General features: G+C 43.3%; 4 protein-coding genes across 4 annotated transcripts in view; all 4 read right to left on the reverse strand.

Moving 5' to 3' along the window:
* Positions 1 to 8008, reverse strand: part of gucy2d (guanylate cyclase 2D, retinal) — a 14657-nt gene extending 6649 nt beyond the window's left edge. Inside the window, exons 1-7 of the mRNA XM_035527239.1 lie at positions 7183 to 8008; positions 5529 to 5830; positions 1999 to 2374; positions 1688 to 1769; positions 1082 to 1199; positions 619 to 738; positions 259 to 342 (exon numbers count right to left, since the gene is read on the reverse strand). Of these exons, the coding sequence (XP_035383132.1) occupies positions 259 to 342; positions 619 to 738; positions 1082 to 1199; positions 1688 to 1769; positions 1999 to 2374; positions 5529 to 5830; positions 7183 to 8008 (1908 nt within the window). The remainder of the gene's footprint in view (positions 1 to 258; positions 343 to 618; positions 739 to 1081; positions 1200 to 1687; positions 1770 to 1998; positions 2375 to 5528; positions 5831 to 7182) is intronic.
* Positions 8009 to 13042: 5034 nt separating this feature from the next.
* On the reverse strand, positions 13043 to 14972 carry LOC118241561 (E3 ubiquitin-protein ligase lubel-like). Its single transcript, XM_035527258.1, has 3 exons — positions 14767 to 14972; positions 14327 to 14394; positions 13043 to 13752 (listed from the first exon to the last, which is right to left on the reverse strand). Exons 2-3 carry the CDS (start codon positions 14357 to 14359, stop codon positions 13339 to 13341), a joined length of 447 nt encoding a protein of 148 aa, XP_035383151.1. The 5' UTR covers positions 14360 to 14394; positions 14767 to 14972; the 3' UTR covers positions 13043 to 13338.
* Positions 14973 to 15915: 943 nt separating this feature from the next.
* On the reverse strand, positions 15916 to 17808 carry LOC118241560 (E3 ubiquitin-protein ligase lubel-like). Its single transcript, XM_035527257.1, has 3 exons — positions 17615 to 17808; positions 17175 to 17242; positions 15916 to 16599 (listed from the first exon to the last, which is right to left on the reverse strand). The coding sequence occupies exons 2-3, from the start codon at positions 17205 to 17207 to the stop codon at positions 16141 to 16143; spliced, it is 492 nt and encodes a 163-aa protein (XP_035383150.1). The 5' UTR covers positions 17208 to 17242; positions 17615 to 17808; the 3' UTR covers positions 15916 to 16140.
* Positions 17809 to 18738: 930 nt separating this feature from the next.
* On the reverse strand, positions 18739 to 20626 carry LOC118241559 (E3 ubiquitin-protein ligase lubel-like). The gene is made up of 3 exons (XM_035527256.1): positions 20437 to 20626; positions 19997 to 20064; positions 18739 to 19422 (listed from the first exon to the last, which is right to left on the reverse strand). The coding sequence occupies exons 2-3, from the start codon at positions 20027 to 20029 to the stop codon at positions 18964 to 18966; spliced, it is 492 nt and encodes a 163-aa protein (XP_035383149.1). The 5' UTR covers positions 20030 to 20064; positions 20437 to 20626; the 3' UTR covers positions 18739 to 18963.
* Positions 20627 to 20794: the final 168 nt, after the last annotated feature.

Consider the following 20794-nt stretch of genomic DNA (forward strand, 5'->3'; position numbering starts at 1 on the left):
TGCTATTTGTTGTTACATCATTGAAATTATTTTTACATCTATTTTTTTGTTTACCATGTTGATTTGCTTTGGCAATATTAGTGTAAATATTTGTCATGCCAATAAAGCACCACTAAACTGAGAGAGAGTATTGTCAGTATTGTCATTTAAACTCAGTATTGTCACATCTTCACTCACTCTCTCTCTAGTGCTCTTGACTTATTAAGCCACTATTCCTTTTTTTCTCTGTCAGGCTTTCTTATTTTCACTTTTTCTCACCTGAATGAATACAGCCTGTGTGATCTTGCTGACGTCTGAGAAGGAGCCTTCACTAGGACATTTCTTAAGCCACACCCAGTCACCCTGACAAACAGCACACAGTATATGTTGTCAATACACCACACACACCTCAACAACAGTATACATACAGGGTATGTCATCATTACACATCAATATGCAACACACACATCAACATGGATATAAAACACAGCCTTTAACATCAGCATAGTACACACACTTCAATATCAACTCAACATCAAAATAGAACACACACCTTACTGTAACATCAAGATGACACACAATATCTCTCTCTCTCTCTCACACACACACACACACACACACACACATGCACGCACCTACCTCAAACACAGCCACGCTGGAGTTTTCAGGAGTTGATGTGATGTAGCTGCGTCCTGAGACAGAGTGGCAAGGAGTCTTCACATCTACCTCACCCTTCACTGTACTGTCCTCATTCAGCTTCTGCAGAGAGACAGAGACAGTGGGAGAGAGAGATAAACATGCAGATACACAGAGCACATACTTCTGACTTCCACTACCAAAGGCAAGATGTTAAAGACAGTGGAACAAAGGAGGGATATCAGGAAAGCAAGGAAAGGCGAGAGGAGAGGGACAAAACAGCCATGCCAAAGTGGTGAAAGACAGAGAGAGCGAAAGATACCCCTACAGAGAGAAAGATGGGGGAGAAACAGTGAAAGCGAAAGAGGGAGAGACCCATAGAGTCAGAGAAAGAAAGAACGAAAGAGAGAGAGAGTAACAGTGAGAGACACTGAGGCCGGGTCCTCGGTGGGCAGCCATTACTAACTTTCTTGCTGAGTTGCGTGTTGATGAAGACGAGATCGTCCAGCGTGAGCACTATCTTAGAGGGTGGTCCCCCTCGTCCACCTCCAAACACTCCCAAGATGCCCACCTGCCCTGACTTCCTACAGATCACAGAGGAGCCACAACATGCACCAGGTCATCACAACATCTGCTTCATCCCTTACTTCAAGGACTAGGCTAGTGGCTTTCATCCACACATCTATCGTATCCTAACGCATGGTTGATTACCACAGGGTAATCACTGTAATGCCTTGCCTTGTAGAGGATGTACAGGAAAACCTGTAGGCTCAAAGATGCTGGAGTGTCCCTAAAATATATATCAACTTCAGACATGCAGAGATCAGCATGAACCATGAGACCATTCGTTTCCACTCTGCACTTTTTGCAAACTGAGGCACAGGGCTCATGCTGTCCCCATCTATTTCTACACTCTTCACTTCACTCCCACACTCCACCCAGAACGCACAAACACATCCCATTTCCCTTGTTACACCACAGGATATCGCCATGAGGTGCTCAAAAAGGGAGCAGTAACCACTGTACCATGTAACACACAGCACGTAACACACAACACGTAACGTGCTCTTACTTCATATTGTAGAGGGAAAAACTCGCAGCCACAAAAGCACAGAAGAGAAGGAACAGGAAGCAGAAAGTGACTCCATCCACACCTGCCAGCGGAGCAAAGAAGAGTCGGGTAAACCAGAGCATTAGACAGGCAGCAAGAAGAGAGCAAAAACGCTAACATATTCTATCACAAGCTCTCCATAACTCTCTAGAACTGTATACGTTTTAGCTAGCCCCCAAACACTTGCAGTTGACTGACTCCCATGTTCTCTTCAGCTCGTGAACTATGCCGAGCTCCACCCGTAACGCCGCCCTGCCCCCACTCCCCCGTACCGCCACTGCAGGCCATGCAGCTGCTGAACCAGCAGGAGGCGTCACTGCTGGGCGATGACCCCGCGAAGTGGATGGACCGCCCCGTGTACCTGAGGGCACCGCTCCCGCCATCGGTGTGCCCTGCCTCCAGAACGTGTGTGCGATGCAGGACGGTGCCGACGCCGTCCGTGTCCAGCACCGCGTAGCGCACCTGCATGCCCCGCCCCTCGCCGCCCGCCCACAGTGGCTGGTTGAAGCCGGCAAACTCGAAGCCGCCATCGCTCCGCGCTAGGGAGTCGCCTGTCACCCAGCGGGCGCCGCCCGCCACTCGGGTCTGCTCCACCACCATGGCCGTGTAGTACAGCATATTGTAGATGGAGGCAAAGAATGGAGACACCTTGGGAGAGAGAGAGAGAGAGAGAGAGAGAGAGAGAGAGAGAGAGAGAGAGAGAGAGAGAGAGAGAGAGAGAGAGAGAGAGAGAGAGAGAGAGAGAGAGAGAGAGAGAGAGAGAGAGAGAGAGAGAGAGAGAGAGAGCAGCAGATTTGTGCTCTGATTTAATTCATTTTTTATTGGTTTAGAGTGAAGTATAAAGAGAACAAACATAACAATCAAGATGCTGAGACTCAGGAGACACATCAGACATCTTTATTACTTTTTTAGGGACTAAAATGACTTGTTTTTATCAGCAATTGAAAATAGCTAACATGGTGAACAGGGAGAATAGCAAGCATGCAAGAGCTAGCATGTTGGAAAACCCACAGAATAAAATGCAGGACAATCTAAAGATATTCAGGACACAGAGAGGAGAGCATCAAACTAAAATACCAAAGAACAATTTAAAAAGAGGTGAGCTCTTAATTTCTTTGTTTAATAAACGTCAGAAGCTAAGGGGCTAAAGCTAGAGTTAGCATTGTCAGTTGGCATTTGATACATTTAACCTGTCAGGGGGCGGAGCCTCAGAAGCCTCACCACCAGCTACCTTGACAACATCACAAGCAAGACTGCAAGGAAAACATTTAAAACCAGTAAAAATCAGTAAAAAGTACTGAGAGATTCCCAAAGTCCACGAAAGCAGATGTCATGAAGTAAAAGATTTCAAGAAGTAAAGGTTTTACACAAATGACCCAAACATCTGGCACATGGGTGGGAAGAAAAGTATCTGGACACAACTGCTAAATTCACTAACCTTTATAGCAATGGGACTATAATGGTAAAAGGCTCAGAAACTATAATGGTACAAGCCTTAAACCCTTTGAGAAATGGGTTTAAACAATCCAGCTAGCCACATCTAACCAATCCCACAGGCCAGCAACAGCTCATCAGCCCCACAGGCAACCCAAAGCCAACCAGCCCAACCAGAAAAAAACATATATGGCCATGTATTTCTTTGAGAAGAAATCAAAGAAAGCAGATTTTCTGCTGTATTATTAACGCCCAAAACAGACCTCTCTTACCAAATACAGTGTGCTGAGTTAGAGCCAAATGATTTTTTATCAAATCATCAGACTGCAGATCATATTTACAACCTGCATATCTTAATCGATCAACGTATCCACCAAAATATCACAGCAAAGTATTTGCATGTTTTGTTGATTTAAAAAAAAAAAGCAATTGGTATATTTGATCAATTTCTAACGTGTAGGAGGGAAAGTACTTTCTTTTCCACTGAAAAATTCACACAGATTCACCAAAATTTCACTGAAATTATTCCAAAGTATACTGCCCAATTTTGAAATTCTCCCTCAATCAACAAATTTGCAAATTGTCCTTCCAAAAGGAATCACAGTGTTTCTCGCTACAAAATATGTAGCAACATGTCACTGTCTGAGAGACAGAGAGTAACGCATTCCACACTAGTACACCAACCACTCCTCTTACTGTATATAATATTTATCTATATCCTGTTAATATATTTACTGCTATTGGTACTGTTTTTTATATCTTGTTTATTGTTAATATATTTACTGCTATTGGTACTGTTTTTTATATCTTGTTTATTGTTGTTAATATATTTACTGCTATTGGTACTGTTTTTTATATCTTGTTTATTGTCATTTATTATTTTATTATTATTATTATTTTGTTACTTGACGGTTTGAACCATTCTCGTCATCATTAATGTAAAAAACATTATTGTTATTTCCACAGACCATGTTCAGCTCCAAACTCTATTTGCTTTGGGAAAATTGTACCTGATACAGTCATGCCACTAAAAATACCTTGGACTGAACTGAACTGAGAGAGACAGGGACAGAGTGAGGTGGAGATAGAGAGACACACACAGAGAAATGGACAAAGAGAGAGGTGGAGAGAGAGAGACACAGAGAAATGGACAAAGAGAGGTGGAGAGAGACACACACACAGAGAAATGGACAGAGAGTGAGGAGAGAGAGAGACACGCACAAAGAAATGGACAGAGAGAGGTGGAGAGAGAGACACACAGAGAAATGAACAAAGAGAGAGGTGGAAAGAAAAACAGACACAGAGAAATGGACAAAGAGGTGGAGAGAGAGAGACACACACAGAGAAATGGACAAAGAGAGGTGGAGAGAAAGACACAGAGAAATGGACGAAGAGTGAGGTGGAGAGAGAGAGACAGAAATGGACAAAGAGGTGGAGAGAGAAACACACAGAAATGGACAAAGAGAGGTGGAGAGAGACACACACAGAGAAATGGACAAAGAGAGAGGTGGAGAGAAAGACACAGAGAAATGGACAAAGAGAGAGGTAGAGAGAGAGACAGAGAGAGTAATTGAGTGTAACTGTATATTTACCAAGCAATTAGTATGGTTGACATTAACACCATGATAAGAACAAGTTGAAACCGTAGCAGTAATTTTGGAATCAGATTTCCAAAGTGTCAGCTTTACATTACAGCACAGACAACCAAACAGGAGCACCAACGTGTTGTAATACTAGCCACAATTCCAATAACTGAAGCAAAGGTTAACAGTCAAGGGCCTGTTGGGAAAGGCCATTCAGTAAATCAAGAGATGAACGCACTTTTAAGGCGTTAACACCTGTGTGCAAGCTCAGTGATATTTGAAGTATCAGCAGGACCTCAGAGTCTACTACCATAGCACATACAAACATTTTCCTGCAAACAATATTCACTGCACACCCATTCTTGCTGCAGGACCAAAAAAATGACCCACCTGTTCCAAATGGACTTGAGGGGACATATAAACAGGCATGATGAAGAGAGGAGGGCTGTGTGTGGGTGAGTGCTAACTCCTGAACTCCTGACCGCACAGGTGAGAGTTACTGGAAGTGGCCAGAAATGGACCTATACTGAACTATACTGTGAACTATAGAACTATACTGTGGCTTTGGAGTACCAAACACAACCCCCACAGCTCTTCAGAACTATACTGTGTCTCTGAGTTTGCAAGTTATGCTCCTAATATGAATGTGTACTCGACGCTATCAGAACTATCCCAGTAACCATTTCAGCATGTCAGCTGCACCTGCATAATTCATCATTCCCATTCACAAGAATCGAGGAAGGTGTGCCATAACCCTGTGCCTAGCCCTTTCCCCAAAGCCTCACTTGTTCAGGTGTGACAGTGCTTTGTATCTGGTTCCTCTCCTGCGCCTCCCTGAATGCCTCATAGAAGTTCTGCTCCCCTTGATCCATGGTGATGGTGAGGACTCCATCATAGGCCCTCTGTAGCTGTGCATCCTCAGCCAGCACTGGGTAGCTGACGTTCCTGTACGGCAGCGGGTAGAGCAGCGTGTCGAACGGGATGAAGACGTAGCCATGCTCGACCATGCGCATGTGCGCAGCTGTGGTCAGTAGTCTGCGCTGGACTTCCCCGCCCATGAGAGCAGACTGCATACACATGATAACCACTGTGGAGGTACATGGACACACCAAAAGGCACACACTCATACCAAATGACGGACACACACACCCATACCAAATGACGGACCCACCCGAAATAAGAGACACACATTCACATATTCACATGCCAAAGATAATGCACACAGGAACACCAAAGGACATTCACACACACACACACACACACACACACACACACACACACCCAAACACATACATGCCAAAGGACAGTTAGTGGTCCCACATGATGTGTTTACTGTATAGCCCTATGACTGGCATGATCTGAAAATCTTCTAAACTTCTAAAATCAAGGGATCTCTTTCACCAGCAAATTATACAAAGATATTTTTTCTTAAAACTCATTTACACAGTTTTCATGAGGATTCTGACATTCACCAATGTTTTCTTATATGTTATTTGTTAGGTATGAACAGAACCTACGGAAACTCAAGAGCACACTTTGAGTGCTGACATAATTGTTCAAAATATTGTTCATTGCATTTTCTTTAATTCCACAGACGTATAATATTATAGGATTTAAATTACAATAATTTCTTTATCTTTTATATATGTAATAATATATTTTAATATTATTAATGACTATTTCATAATTCTAATTATTTTAGAAATTATTATGGCCTTTTAAAATAAATAAACACTTTGAGTCACATCAATGATGGTACTTGGGAAGCATCCCATGCAATAATCAGCAAAATTATATTTTTTTTAATGTTTCTGCATTGTGCAGTAATAAAGGGAAAAAGTCAGAACTGCAAAAAGTACATTCAGAATTGTGAGTAATAAAGCTGGAATTCTGAGAAATAAAGTCACAGTTAAGCAAAATTTAAAATAAATATATGGCCACTATGAGCTACTATGTGTGCACATAGTCCTGGGTGGGGCATGTACTTATGCTAATTAGGAACAACTGGCCCACACTTTCAATTCACAAGGACGATGGAATTCATCATAAGAACAAAGACGCAAATGGTTCTATGGTTTAAGAACATTAGTTTTTTTCCTTAAGACCTTTCTCAAGAATAAATTAAAGTATAACCTTAGAAAGATTAATGAGGTAAATAAGATCTATAATAAAAGGTGTTATATCATAGTAATTATGTCTCACTGTCTAACAAGTGCAGAAATTTCTAAACTTATATGTTTGTGTTTCTGAATGGGGGACATTAGTATTATTATTAAAAAATAAATTGAGAAACAATTATTATTATTAAAATAAAGTCACTTATTTTTTTCACCAGAACAATAATCCAGTTTTCTCTGCTTGTTTCTGAGTGAGAAATCAATCATTCCTTAATTAATTTAATACAAAGCTTCATCTTTGCAGGTTCAGGGACGCACCCACCTTTCACACGGTCCGCCCCGCGGATCTTCTCTAGGGCCCACTGGGACCCCTCAGCACCCGCACTGATGGTGACAACAGTGTGCACAGGCAGGCCGAGGGTGCGCAGCGAGGCAGCGAGCTCATGTGCTGTTGCCTCCCACAAGTCGCTCTCCTCCACCGCCACGGCCACGCGTGCCCAGTGGAAGAAGCGCAGCACAGCGAAGAGCACATTTGATGCCAGCGGCAGTGGTCTCAGCACCTTTGGGGAGCGAATTTCAGGCCCTGCCCCCACCCCTGGGCACACCCACGGCAGCAGGGGCGTGTTCCAGTGCTCGGCCAGTAGAGCGGCAGCGGTGCAGTATCCTGGGTTGGCTGGCCCCAGGAATGCGGAGGCGTAGCCCTGGAGCGAGGCGAAGCGAGCCAGGGCCTGCGATGTCTGGCAGTCCTCATGGACCAGCACGTGGTCGTACCAGTAGCCTCTGTTGAGGTGAGGGTCCTTGTTGATGCGGCTCATGGCCAGGTGTGCTGCCACCTCAGGCAGGGATTTGGAGTACATTGGGTCGCATGTCCATGGCCCAACCAAGGCGATTCTGAAGGTGGTGCTCCAGACCTCATGGGGCAAGTGGGAAAGCATGAGCAGAGACAGCAGAAACCAGGGGACTCGTAAGCTGTGGTAGAGCAGTGCCCCACTCGAAGGGGAGAGGGCGTTGTCCAGCGTGTTGCCAAGGCTCTTGCAATCTTGGCAGGAGTTTTCTTTATATTGGCTCACATGTTCTGTGGAAGGTTCCGGATGCCCTCGCGGATGGTGTGATTGCCAGAGGAAGTTGGAGTTTTTGTGGGTGGCCATTTTGTTTTTCTCCTGATAGGTGTCAAGGAAAGTCAGAGAGATTGTGTGTGTGTGTGTGTGTGTGTGTGTGTGTGTGTGTGTGTGTGTGTGTGTGTGTGTGTGTGTGTGTGTGTGTGTGTATGTGTGTGTGTGTGTGTTTGTGTGTGTTACATTAGAATAAAGATGTCAGGAAGGGAGAAAAGTAACAGAAAGGGAACCACATAGAAAATTAGCCACTACAATACAGAGCAGTTTGGTTTGCAACACCCGAGCCAAAGACATCACTCTCACTCCCAATTGTCTCTCTCATCTCTCTCTCTGAATATCTAACTGTTCTCTACTAGGATGTGTTCTAGGAATAAACAACAAGGCACTTTTGTAAGTCGCTCTGGATAAGAGCATCTGCTAAATGCCGTAAATGTAAATATCTAGAGCCATTCCCTCTTCTTATCTTTCTAGGTTTTGTACTTTCTTCTTGTTGTCTCTCTCTCTTTCTTTCTTTCTTTCTGACACACAAAATGTCTCTCATTTTCTTTGTTCTCCTCCTTTTGTTCTTTCTTTTTGTCCGCAGTTCACTCTCTCTCTTTCTTACTCGCTCTCCTCCCACCTGTCCTCAGCTCACCCAGATCTCATCTGATACTTCAGTAACTCAGGGGATCATTCCTCGGAGCATAACCAAGCCCCTGCACTGCTTCCTTTGTCCATGAGAAAGCCTTCATGGGATCACACATATAACGCTGGCCCTGCTTCCCCCTGTAGACCCATCCACACAGCTGTAGATAGTTTGGTTTACATTTCTGGATCCTCTTTTCCACAACTGATCTACATTTACAAATCCACAATCTAAATGTACGGCAGTTACAGCTGGTGAAGTAGAATGTTGTTCTATTAGTATTATGTTATATAAGTTTGTATGCCTAAATATATCTATAAATATAACTGAAGATAAAGAAACTAAGTACAACAGCTTACAAAGGATGGTCTGGTAGGAATCTAGACTTCAGTTACTGAAAGAATTAAAGAAAGGATTTTTCAAAGTGATACAACTTCAGTAAGGAAAAATAAGGAACATTTACTCTGACATATTCTAATTTACATGGATATATATGGATATGGCTCACAGATTTACTGTTGCTCCTAATCTTATATTTTTATTATACTTGCTATTTAAGTCTGAAAACACATTTACATTATCTCATTTGGCAGACAATTTTCTTGAAAGCACCATTCATCTGAGTCAAACGTACACTTAATCCACAAGCATTCAAAACCCACATATCAGTCATTAGCCTACAGCAGAGAAATTATAACAATGCTCGCCACCTGGCACTGTCCTGACACACATCTCCGTATGATAGACCACCTAGCAGCTAATGCAGGCTAACATATGCTAAAATAGCTTACCGAGTTGTAGATTTGTACAGAGCACTCAGAGGTCACAGAGCCTAGTTCAAATAGTGCATCAAACATTTTTTATCTTAGTGCTGTAAAGAAAGCATTTAGGAAGAGGGAAGAGAACAAATCTAACCTGGTCTGCTGTGTCTAACAGAAGGCCTTCTCCAGTAGCTCAACCATAAGATGTCTGGAAGTGTGAGGAGCTGCCACAGTTCCGACGCTCCTCCAATCCAATGAAGCAAATCAGATCACACAAAAGAGGAGGAATTTAAATATATTATTCCAACCGAGGTTAAGAAACAGAGAGATCGTCCAAATAATATTTCTTGACTATATCTTCATTCACAAACGGTTTGAGTAAAATTAGAAATCTCTTTATAATGGAAAACCCAGGATTTTTCTTTCTGTGAGGGCAGCGGCACATACTAGACTGGGTCTTGCCCCAAACCAATGTGCCTTCTTAGGGGAGAGCTGGTGAAGGAAGAGCTTCCCTGAGCCTTGAGTCTTACTAAGAAAAGATTTAATGGAGAGATGAATAAGCAGAGAGAGAGAGAGAGATAAAGGGGAGAGACAGTGAGCAGGTGGTAGGGAAGGGGGGGGGCAGGTGAACACTTGGTCCAAGTGATGACTTTTCAACCTTCTTTATTCCTTAATCCACACTATACACACAATGAAACGCCTATCTCAGAGAGAGAGAGAGAGAGAGAGAGAGAGAGTGTGTGTGGGTGTGTGTGTGTGTGGGTGTGGGTGTGTGTGCGTGCGTGTGTGGGGGTGTGTGTGTGGGGGTGGGTGTGTGTGTGTGTGGGTGTGTGTGTGTGTGTGTGAGTGTGAGTGTGTGTGTGAGTGTGAGTGTGTGTGAGTGTGTGGGTGTGGGTGTGTGTGCGTGCGTGTGTGGGGGTGTGTGTGTGGGTGTGCGTGTGTGGGTGTGGGTGTGTGTGTGTGTGGGTGTGGGTGTGGGTGTGGGTGTGTGTGCGTGTGTGGGTGTGGGTGTGGGTGTGGGTGCGTGCGTGTGTGGGGGTGTGTGTGTGGGTGTGCGTGTGCGTGTGCGTGGTTGATGACAAGGAAGAGGCATGCTGGGAACAGGTCCCAGTTGTGAACGTGCATGGTAAAGTAAACTGAAATACAGTTTGGATAAGCAACATATTTTTGATGAGAAAGACTATAAACTCCATCACTGGGTCCAATATGTGGAACATCCCTTTATTCTAAAGACCCTCATCTCCATCTGTCCTCTCCAAGAAACAGTCAGAATGAGAATCAGAATTCGTTTATTGGCCAAGTATGTTTTCACACACAAGGAATTTGACATACAAGGAATTTGGTGAAATTGGTGTATGGCAATCAGGATAAAAACAAAAAATAGAATACAATAGGTAGAAAAATACAGTAGATAAATAAAATTATACAATATATACATTAAAATAATATTTTAAGAAAATGTACAGAGACTGAAGAGCTCACAGGTTTGCAAATAAAAAACTGTGATGCAAAAGATAAAATATGTGCATTATAATCACAGTGCAATGGGTTTAAGTCAGTGAGATGTTTAGGTCAGAACAGACCTCTACCCCTTTGCTGGAGGGAAGTGTTTTGAAGATGTCATGTGCAGGGTGTGAGGGGTCTGTCACGATCTTTCCTGCTCACCTCAGTGTTCTGGAGGCATGTGGGTCTTAAAGGGATGGTAGGTTGCAGCGAATCACCCTCAGCAGAGTGGATGATGCGATGTAGTCTGCTCTTGTCATTGGTGTACCAAATGGTGATGGAGAAGGTGAGTGTGGACTCAGTGATGGCAGTGTGGAAGTGCACTGTTGGGTTGAACTTCTTCAACTGCCATTGTGGATGCATTAACGTTGAGGTTGCATTGTTTCAATATAAAGCCTCGGATTCCAGAGTGCAATCCTACCCCACTCCACCACGGCCATTTCAACCTTTGGGACTTTTGTGATTGTAAAATATTACAGAGGTGCCCATCCATACAGAGGGTAGCCATGTTGGCTTGGTCAAATTCAGGAGTGTTAGATGAGGCTGATGAGAGGCCAATACTGATCTGAGATCAGGCTGATGAGAAGCCAGCACTGCTCCAATGACACCTGCACTCCAGTGCTTGGCCCAGCCGCACACGTACCTGCTGTCTGAGACCAGTGCTGTCTTTTAGAGGAAGCAGTGATTAGCTCTATCAGGACAGGGTGCAGCAGTGAGCAGTGAGAGAGTCAGATAGAGCATGAAAGAAGAGGCCCTTCCCAATGTGAGTGAGGGCTTTGGTGGTAAATCTTCAACAGGCTGTGTTGATTCCCATCGACTCTCTCTCTCTCTCTCTCTCTCTCTCTCTCTCTCTCTCTCTCTCTCTCTCTCTCTCTGCTGGTGCTTGGTAAGAGGCTTGCAGATCAAAGCTCACTATAGCCTAGCTCAGGCTGACTAATCTGATTAGACCACAATTTATTGGTCGTGAGACAGGATGACCCACACAAACACACACAATAAGATGGAGAACCAGTGAGGTTAGTACTGGAGTCTGCCATCTGTAATTTTCTAGTGCCTGCACTACAAACAGCAGAACCTGTATGTTGCCTCTAGAACACAGAGGGTGCTAGAGAGGGAGAGAAGCAAAAAAGGGAAGAGAGAGGACAGTTGAGAGATGGATTATGAAAGACTGTGATCGCAAGACTCTGAGAAGAGTGGAGAAAGAGTAAAGAAGAAGCACGTCTAATCCAGCTCAGCTCAGAAACAGTCATGGTGCCACTTATTTAGATTTAGGCTCTTTATAGCTGCTTAAACAAGGTCATGACCCTTCATAACCCTTCTCCGAGACAGCACCGGATCAGAGGTCACGGAGAGAGCAGGGACAGCCATCACAGCGGTGCCACTCGGACAGTGGCTGAACCACCCCCCCCTCTCCTCTGCACAACACTGTCATTTGGGATGTTTCTTGATTTAGCTTTTTGTCTTTGTGTTTTCGTTGTTATGGTGGACAGTTAATTTTCTCTCAGCCATTTTTCTGCATGCTAAACAAAATTATCTTTATTTTAGCATTTAAAAAAATTCTAAAAATTTTAAGTTGGGTAAAGGATGAAAATAATTTAGATTATTTTAAACAAAGTTGCTTATTCTGTTTATATGTAATTAACATTTTAAATTGAATGTGTTGAAATCAGGCTATTTTAGCGTAATTTTAAATTAGACTATTTTAACACATAATGCACCTTTATTCCTCTCACATAATCCATCTTTATTTATCTCACATCCACCTTCCCATAGCTTTGTCTCAGTAACTATTTGCAAACTTTATTTTTACACAGGAATTATATAGTACAGTATTTTTTATTCACAATAACATCAGGGTATACAAAAGTAGAGTAGAAATTAGTTTTGATTTTATTTAAAACTGATATGAAATTCATTCATTAAAGCAAAATGTCTTGCTTTAGATATTTGCAACAGATAGATTACATTGTGATCCTGATCCTGTACTTGACCCTGCTCCGGGAGATCTACCCTGCAGCAGCATTACATCACAGCCCTGCTCCTGGATCTCACCTGCTTCAGAAGCGGTTTCGAGCATCTGACGATCGGTCTATATGCAGGAATCAACATTACAGACATGTGATCAGAGTATTCGAGGTGGGGGCGGGGCTCCGCCCGGTACGCACCGGAAATGTTTGTGTAAACGAGATCCAGCGCGTTCGCTTGCAAAGTTCACATGTTGATGGAATTTAGGCAGTACTGACTTGAGATTTGCGTGGTTGAAGTCTTTTAAGAAAATTTGCAGAGACTGAAGAGCTCACAGGTGTGCAAATAAAAAACTGCGATGCAAAAGATAAAATATGTGCAATATAATCACAATGCAATGGGTTTAAGTCAGCAGGGGACCATGGTCTTTTTGATGAGGCTACCCTGCTCCGGGAGATCTACCCTGCAGCAGCATTACGTCACAGCCCTGCTCCTGGATCTCACCTCACCTACAAACCAAGGGCTGCCAGACTCCTGCTGTTATCCACTATATCGCACAATTCAAAAAGACACTCCTGATGAAGGCAGCGGAAGCAGAACTCTGTTTTGCACTGAGGGCAGATGATGTCGGCACAGCCTTCCCCATCATGCGTGAGCAGGGCCTTGCACTGGGGACAGGCCCTGAAGAAGGGGCAGCCCAGGGCCGAGCTGTCGGGGTCCACGATGAGCTTGTCGGAGAGCAGGGCAGCACGGAGGGCGCAGTGGGCCAGCGAGCAGGCAGCATGTGCCTTAGCCGCTGTGGGCCACTCCCTCCGACACGCCCAGCAGAAGTAGTACACACCACGCCTCAGTCTGGAACACGGGCGGCACAGGGCACGCTGCCCATCCAGCTTCGAGATATCTGACCCCTTGCAGCGTGGACACTGGGGGTGGGGGTTGGGGGGGGGGCATAAGGGCAAAATGTTTTTGTTTTTTTATTGGGGGGTAAAATAAGGGCAAGTAAGGTCTGATGTACTTTAGTAAAGTGTTCCCAAGATGTTTGGATAATGGAAGCAATTTGTCTTAAAATTAGGCTTGAAAATGATTAGCATGACAATATTGTGATAGTATAATAGCATGAGATTAAAGATTCAAAGCTTGATAATAGAATTAGCTCCAATCCATGTGTGCGCTTTCGAGTAAGGACATGCTAATAATCCTATAAAACTGAATGGTTCCTTCAAGGCTAGCATCACATGATTCTTCACTGGTTTGCAAATATGTTCCACTGAAAATGATTGCTTCAATAAGGAAAAATGTTAAATCTACATGTCTTTAATTTATCAGTACCAGACAGTCATGAAGAGATAACTGACATGAGTGAAGGGTGTGATCATATAAAAAGTTACTGTCCTGGAGTTTTTTGGTACATTTACATAACATCGGGGCCTAGGCCCTGAAATAAATAGTGTATGAGGTGTTTGAGGTCCGGAAGGCTGGCCATGTTACACAGCCTACCTTTGGAACAGCGACAGGTACGTGTAGGCTCATGATTTTGTGACTTCCACACTGCACCTAGAGAAAGGCTGAAAGGAAGGAAGAGTGATCAGAGTGAAGAGAGAGCAGCGGGTGATTGAAGAGTTAGCATGCTAGTTTTACTTTCTCTCATAGTACAGTAGTTTGTAAAAACATTAAATCTATATTAAATCTATAAAGTTTGTATTTAAAAAAACATTAAATATGTAAAATATTTATTATACATTCGACTACAGGTAACAAATTCCGATAGTATTAAACCTGGAACGCTACATGCGAAAAACTAATGAATGCTATAAGCCCATGTATTAAAAAATGACCATAGCATAAGAGACAACATAACACGGCAAACAATCACGGCTGTGGCAAAGAATGACAAAGGGCGAACTGCGAAGTCGAGCTAAAACAATGAAAGCCAGTACCTGTACGCGCTGAGGTCCGCTAACAACACACACACGAGCGCACGGAAACCTGTGCGTTTGCTTTCTGTTCGTGCACCAGCAAGCGCACGGGGGAATTCCAATTCAACACTTTCACTTTCTCTCAAGCAATAGAACACACAATTGTATTTATCACACTAGCATTTTTCAGTAATAAAAAATATTTTCATTAAATTCATATTGGGTTTGACCGTTCTCTCTCTCTCTCTCTCTCTCTCTCTCTCTCTCTCTCTCTCTCTCTCTCTCTCTCTCTCTCTCTCTCTCTCTCTCTCTCTGCTGGTGCTTGGTAAGAGGCTTGCAGATCAAAGCTCACTATAGCCTAGCTCAGGCTGACTAATCTGATTAGACCACAATTTATTGGTCGTGAGACAGGATGACCCACACAAACACACACAATAAGATGGAGAACCAGTGAGGTTAGTACTGGAGTCTGCCATCTGTAATTTTCTAGTGCCTGCACTACAAACAGCAGAACCTGTATGTTGCCTCTAGAACACAGAGGGTGCTAGAGAGGGAGAGAAGCAAAAAAGGGAAGAGAGAGGACAGTTGAGAGATGGATTATGAAAGACTGTGATCGCAAGACTCTGAGAAGAGTGGAGAAAGAGTAAAGAAGAAGCACGTCTAATCCAGCTCAGCTCAGAAACAGTCATGGTGCCACTTATTTAGATTTAGGCTCTTTATAGCTGCTTAAACAAGGTCATGACCCTTCATAACCCTTCTCCGAGACAGCACCGGATCAGAGGTCACGGAGAGAGCAGGGACAGCCATCACAGCGGTGCCACTCGGACAGTGGCTGAACCACACTCCCTCTCTCCTCCGCACAGCTGTTTAAGATGTTCCTTACTCTTTGATTTTGTGTTTTCTTTGTCTTTGTGGGGTGGTTTACCTCAGCCATTTTTCTGCATGTTAAACAAAAGGTTATCGTTATCTTTACCATTTAAAAAAAAAAAAGCAAAAACTTTTACATTCGTTAAAAGAATTGTGCTCATTTATAACATATTAAAATAATGTATTTATATCTAATTAACATTTAAAATTGAAGCTAAACTATTTAAACACCTTTATTCCTCACATCCAGCTCCCATTGTTTTCTCAGTGACTTTATTTACAAATGTTATTTTCACACAAGAATAATATAATTATACAGTATTTATTTATTCACAATAACATCTGAGTATACAAACATAGAGGAGAAATTAGTTTGGATTTTACTTAAAACTTTTAGCAAATTCATGCATTGAACCAAAACGTCTTTAGATATTTGTTACAGATCCTGATCCTGTACTTGACCCTGCTCCAGAAGATCTACCCTGCAGCAGTGTTACATCACAGCCCTGCTCCTGGAACTCACGTCACCTACAAACCAAGGGCTGCCAGACTCCTGCTGTTATCCACTATGGTACACGTCTCAGGACAGTGCTCATGCAGCATTTGCTGGAGAGCAAAAACTCCTATGCCATAGCATCTTTGTCGAAGGCAGCGGAAGCAGAAATGTGCGTGACATTGAGGGCAGACCATGTTGGGACATCCTTTCCCGTCATGCGTGAGCAGGGCCTTGCACTGGGGACAGGCCCTGAAGAAGGGGCAGCCCAGGGCCGAGCTGTTGGGGTCCACGATGAGCTTGTCGGAGAGCAGGGCAGCACGGAGGGCGCAGTGGGCCAGCGAGCAGGCAGCATGTGCCTTAGCCGCTGTGGGCCACTCCCTCCGACACGCCCAGCAGAAGTAGTACACACCACGCCTCAGTCTGGAACACGGGCGGCACAGGGCACGCTGCCCATCCAGCTTCGAGATATCTGACCCCTTGCAGCGTGGACACTGGGGGTGGGGGTTGGGGGGGGGGAAATAAGGGCAAAATGTTTTTGTTTTTTTATTGGGGGGTAAAATAAGGGCAAGTAAGGTCTGATGTACTTTAGTAAAGTGTTCCCAAGATGTTTGGATAATGGAAGCAATTTGTCTTAAAATTAGGCTTGAAAATGATTAGCATGACAATATTGTGATAGTATAATAGCATGAGATTAAAGATTCAAAGCTTGATAATAGAATTAGCTCCAATCCATGTGTGCGCTTTCGAGTAAGGACATGCTAATAATCCTATAAAACTGAATGGTTCCTTCAAGGCTAGCATCACATGATTCTTCACTGGTTTGCAAATATGTTCCACTGAAAATGATTGCTTCAATAAGGAAAAATGTTAAATCTACATGTCTTTAATTTATCAGTACCAGACAGTCATGAAGAGATAACTGACATGAGTGAAGGGTGTGATCATATAAAAAGTTACTGTCCTGGAGTTTTTTGGTACATTTACATAACATCGGGGCCTAGGCCCTGAAATAAATAGTGTATGAGGTGTTTGAGGTCCGGAAGGCTGGCCATGTTACACAGCCTACCTTTGGAACAGCGACAGGTACGTGTAGGCTCATGATTTTGTGACTTCCACACTGCACCTAGAGAAAGGCTGAAAGGAAGGAAGAGTGATCAGAGTGAAGAGAGAGCAGCGGGTGATTGAAGAGTTAGCATGCTAGTTTTACTTTCTCTCATAGTACAGTAGTTTGTAAAAACATTAAATCTATATTAAATCTATAAAGTTTGTATTTAAAAAAACATTAAATATGTAAAATATTTATTATACATTCGACTACAGGTAACAAATTCCGATAGTATTAAACCTGGAACGCTACATGCGAAAAACTAATGAATGCTATAAGCCCATGTATTAAAAAATGACCATAGCATAAGAGACAACATAACACGGCAAACAATCACGGCTGTGGCAAAGAATGACAAAGGGCGAACTGCGAAGTCGAGCTAAAACAATGAAAGCCAGTACCTGTACGCGCTGAGGTCCGCTAACAACACACACACGAGCGCACGGAAACCTGTGCGTTTGCTTTCTGTTCGTGCACCAGCAAGCGCACGGGGGAATTCCAATTCAACACTTTCACTTTCTCTCAAGCAATAGAACACACAATTGTATTTATCACACTAGCATTTTTCAGTAATAAAAAATATTTTCATTAAATTCATATTGGGTTTGACCGTTCTCTCTCTCTCTCTCTCTCTCTCTCTCTCTCTCTCTCTCTCTCTCTCTCTCTCTCTGCTGGTGCTTGGTAAGAGGCTTGCAGATCAAAGCTCACTATAGCCTAGCTCAGGCTGACTAATCTGATTAGACCACAATTTATTGGTCGTGAGACAGGATGACCCACACAAACACACACAATAAGATGGAGAACCAGTGAGGTTAGTACTGGAGTCTGCCATCTGTAATTTTCTAGTGCCTGCACTACAAACAGCAGAACCTGTATGTTGCCTCTAGAACACAGAGGGTGCTAGAGAGGGAGAGAAGCAAAAAAGGGAAGAGAGAGGACAGTTGAGAGATGGATTATGAAAGACTGTGATCGCAAGACTCTGAGAAGAGTGGAGAAAGAGTAAAGAAGAAGCACGTCTAATCCAGCTCAGCTCAGAAACAGTCATGGTGCCACTTATTTAGATTTAGGCTCTTTATAGCTGCTTAAACAAGGTCATGACCCTTCATAACCCTTCTCCGAGACAGCACCGGATCAGAGGTCACGGAGAGAGCAGGGACAGCCATCACAGCGGTGCCACTCGGACAGTGGCTGAACCACACTCCCTCTCTCCTCCGCACAGCTGTTTAAGATGTTCCTTACTCTTTGATTTTGTGTTTTCTTTGTCTTTGTGGGGTGGTTTACCTCAGCCATTTTTCTGCATGTTAAACAAAAGGTTATCGTTATCTTTACCATTTAAAAAAAAAAAGCAAAAACTTTTACATTCGTTAAAAGAATTGTGCTCATTTATAACATATTAAAATAATGTATTTATATCTAATTAACATTTAAAATTGAAGCTAAACTATTTAAACACCTTTATTCCTCACATCCAGCTCCCATTGTTTTCTCAGTGACTTTATTTACAAATGTTATTTTCACACAAGAATAATATAATTATACAGTATTTATTTATTCACAATAACATCTGAGTATACAAACATAGAGGAGAAATTAGTTTGGATTTTACTTAAAACTTTTAGCAAATTCATGCATTGAACCAAAACGTCTTTAGATATTTGTTACAGATCCTGATCCTGTACTTGACCCTGCTCCAGAAGATCTACCCTGCAGCAGTGTTACATCACAGCCCTGCTCCTGGAACTCACGTCACCTACAAACCAAGGGCTGCCAGACTCCTGCTGTTATCCACTATGGTACACGTCTCAGGACAGTGCTCATGCAGCATTTGCTGGAGAGCAAAAACTCCTATGCCATAGCATCTTTGTCGAAGGCAGCGGAAGCAGAAATGTGCGTGACATTGAGGGCAGACCATGTTGGGACATCCTTTCCCGTCATGCGTGAGCAGGGCCTTGCACTGGGGACAGGCCCTGAAGAAGGGGCAGCCCAGGGCCGAGCTGTCGGGGTCCACGATGAGCTTGTCGGAGAGCAGGGCAGCACGGAGGGCGCAGTGGGCCAGCGAGCAGGCAGCATGTGCCTTAGCCGCTGTGGGCCACTCCCTCCGACACGCCCAGCAGAAGTAGTACACACCACGCCTCAGTCTGGAACACGGGCGGCACAGGGCACACTGCCCATCCAGCTTCGAGATATCTGACCCCTTGCAGCGTGGACACTGGGGGTGGGGGTTGGGGGGTGGGAATAAGGGCAAAATGTTTTTGTTTTTTTATTGGGGGGTAAAATAAGGGCAAGTAAGGTCTGATGTACTTTAGTAAAGTGTTCCCAAGATGTTTGGATAATGGAAGCAATTTGTCTTAAAATTAGGCTTGAAAATGATTAGCATGACAATATTGTGATAGTATAATAGCATGAGATTAAAGATTCAAAGCTTGATAATAGAATTAGCTCCAATCCATGTGTGCGCTTTCGAGTAAGGACATGCTAATAATCCTATAAAACTGAATGGTTCCTTCAAGGCTAGCATCACATGATTCTTCACTGGTTTGCAAATATGTTCCACTGAAAATGATTGCTTCAATAAGGAAAAATGTTAAATCTACATGTCTTTAATTTATCAGTACCAGACAGTCATGAAGAGATAACTGACATGAGTGAAGGGTGTGATCATATAAAAAGTTACTGTCCTGGAGTTTTTTGGTACATTTACATAACATCGGGGCCTAGGCCCTGAAATAAATAGTGTATGAGGTGTTTGAGGTCCGGAAGGCTGGCCATGTTACACAGCCTACCTTTGGAACAGCGACAGGTACGTGTAGGCTCATGATTTTGTGACTTCCACACTGCACCTAGAGAAAGGCTGAAAGGAAGGAAGAGTGATCAGAGTGAAGAGAGAGCAGCGGGTGATTGAAGAGTTAGCATGCTAGTTTTACTTTCTCTCATAGTACAGTAGTTTGTAAAAACATTAAATCTATATTAAATCTATAAAGTTTGTATTTAAAAAAACATTAAATATGTAAAATATTTATTATACATTCGACTACAGGTAACAAATTCCGATAGTATTAAACCTGGAACGCTACATGCGAAAAACTAATGAATGCTATAAGCCCATGTATTAAAAAATGACCATAGCATAAGAGACAACATAACACGGCAAACAATCACGGCTGTGGCAAAGAATGACAAAGGGCGAACTGCGAAGTCGAGCTAAAACAATGAAAGCCAGTACCTGTACGCGCTGAGGTCCGCTAACAACACACACACGAGCGCACGGAAACCTGTGCGTTTGCTTTCTGTTCGTGCACCAGCAAGCGCACGGGGGAATTCCAATTCAACACTTTCACTTTCTCTCAAGCAATAGAACACACAATTGTATTTATCACACTAGCATTTTTCAGTAATAAAAAATATTTTCATTAAATTCATATTGGGTTTGACCGTTCTCTCTCTCTCTCTCTCTCTCTGTCTCTCTGTCTCTCTCTCTCTCTCTCTCTCTCTCTCTCTCTGTGTGTGGGGTTGTGTGGGTGTGTGGGTGTGTGTGTGGGGGGGGGGGGGGGGTGTCACTGACCTTCCCTTCCATGTCACTC

This window comes from Electrophorus electricus, chromosome 6 (assembly GCF_013358815.1).
Source record: "Electrophorus electricus isolate fEleEle1 chromosome 6, fEleEle1.pri, whole genome shotgun sequence".
Taxonomy (NCBI): domain Eukaryota; kingdom Metazoa; phylum Chordata; class Actinopteri; order Gymnotiformes; family Gymnotidae; genus Electrophorus; species Electrophorus electricus.

Bases quoted from the DNA above. Each gene is read 5' to 3' on its own strand.
- LOC118241560 (XM_035527257.1), bottom strand. From the start codon at position 17,207: ATGAGCCTACACGTACCTGTCGCTGTTCCAAAG. The intron at 16,600-17,174 runs GTAGGCTGTGTA...CCCCACCCCCAG, and splicing joins TACCTGTCGCTGTTCCAAAG to TGTCCACGCTGCAAGGGGTC.
- LOC118241559 (XM_035527256.1), bottom strand. From the start codon at position 20,029: ATGAGCCTACACGTACCTGTCGCTGTTCCAAAG. The intron at 19,423-19,996 runs GTAGGCTGTGTA...CCCCACCCCCAG, and splicing joins TACCTGTCGCTGTTCCAAAG to TGTCCACGCTGCAAGGGGTC.
- LOC118241561 (XM_035527258.1), bottom strand. From the start codon at position 14,359: ATGAGCCTACACGTACCTGTCGCTGTTCCAAAG. The intron at 13,753-14,326 runs GTAGGCTGTGTA...CCCCACCCCCAG, and splicing joins TACCTGTCGCTGTTCCAAAG to TGTCCACGCTGCAAGGGGTC.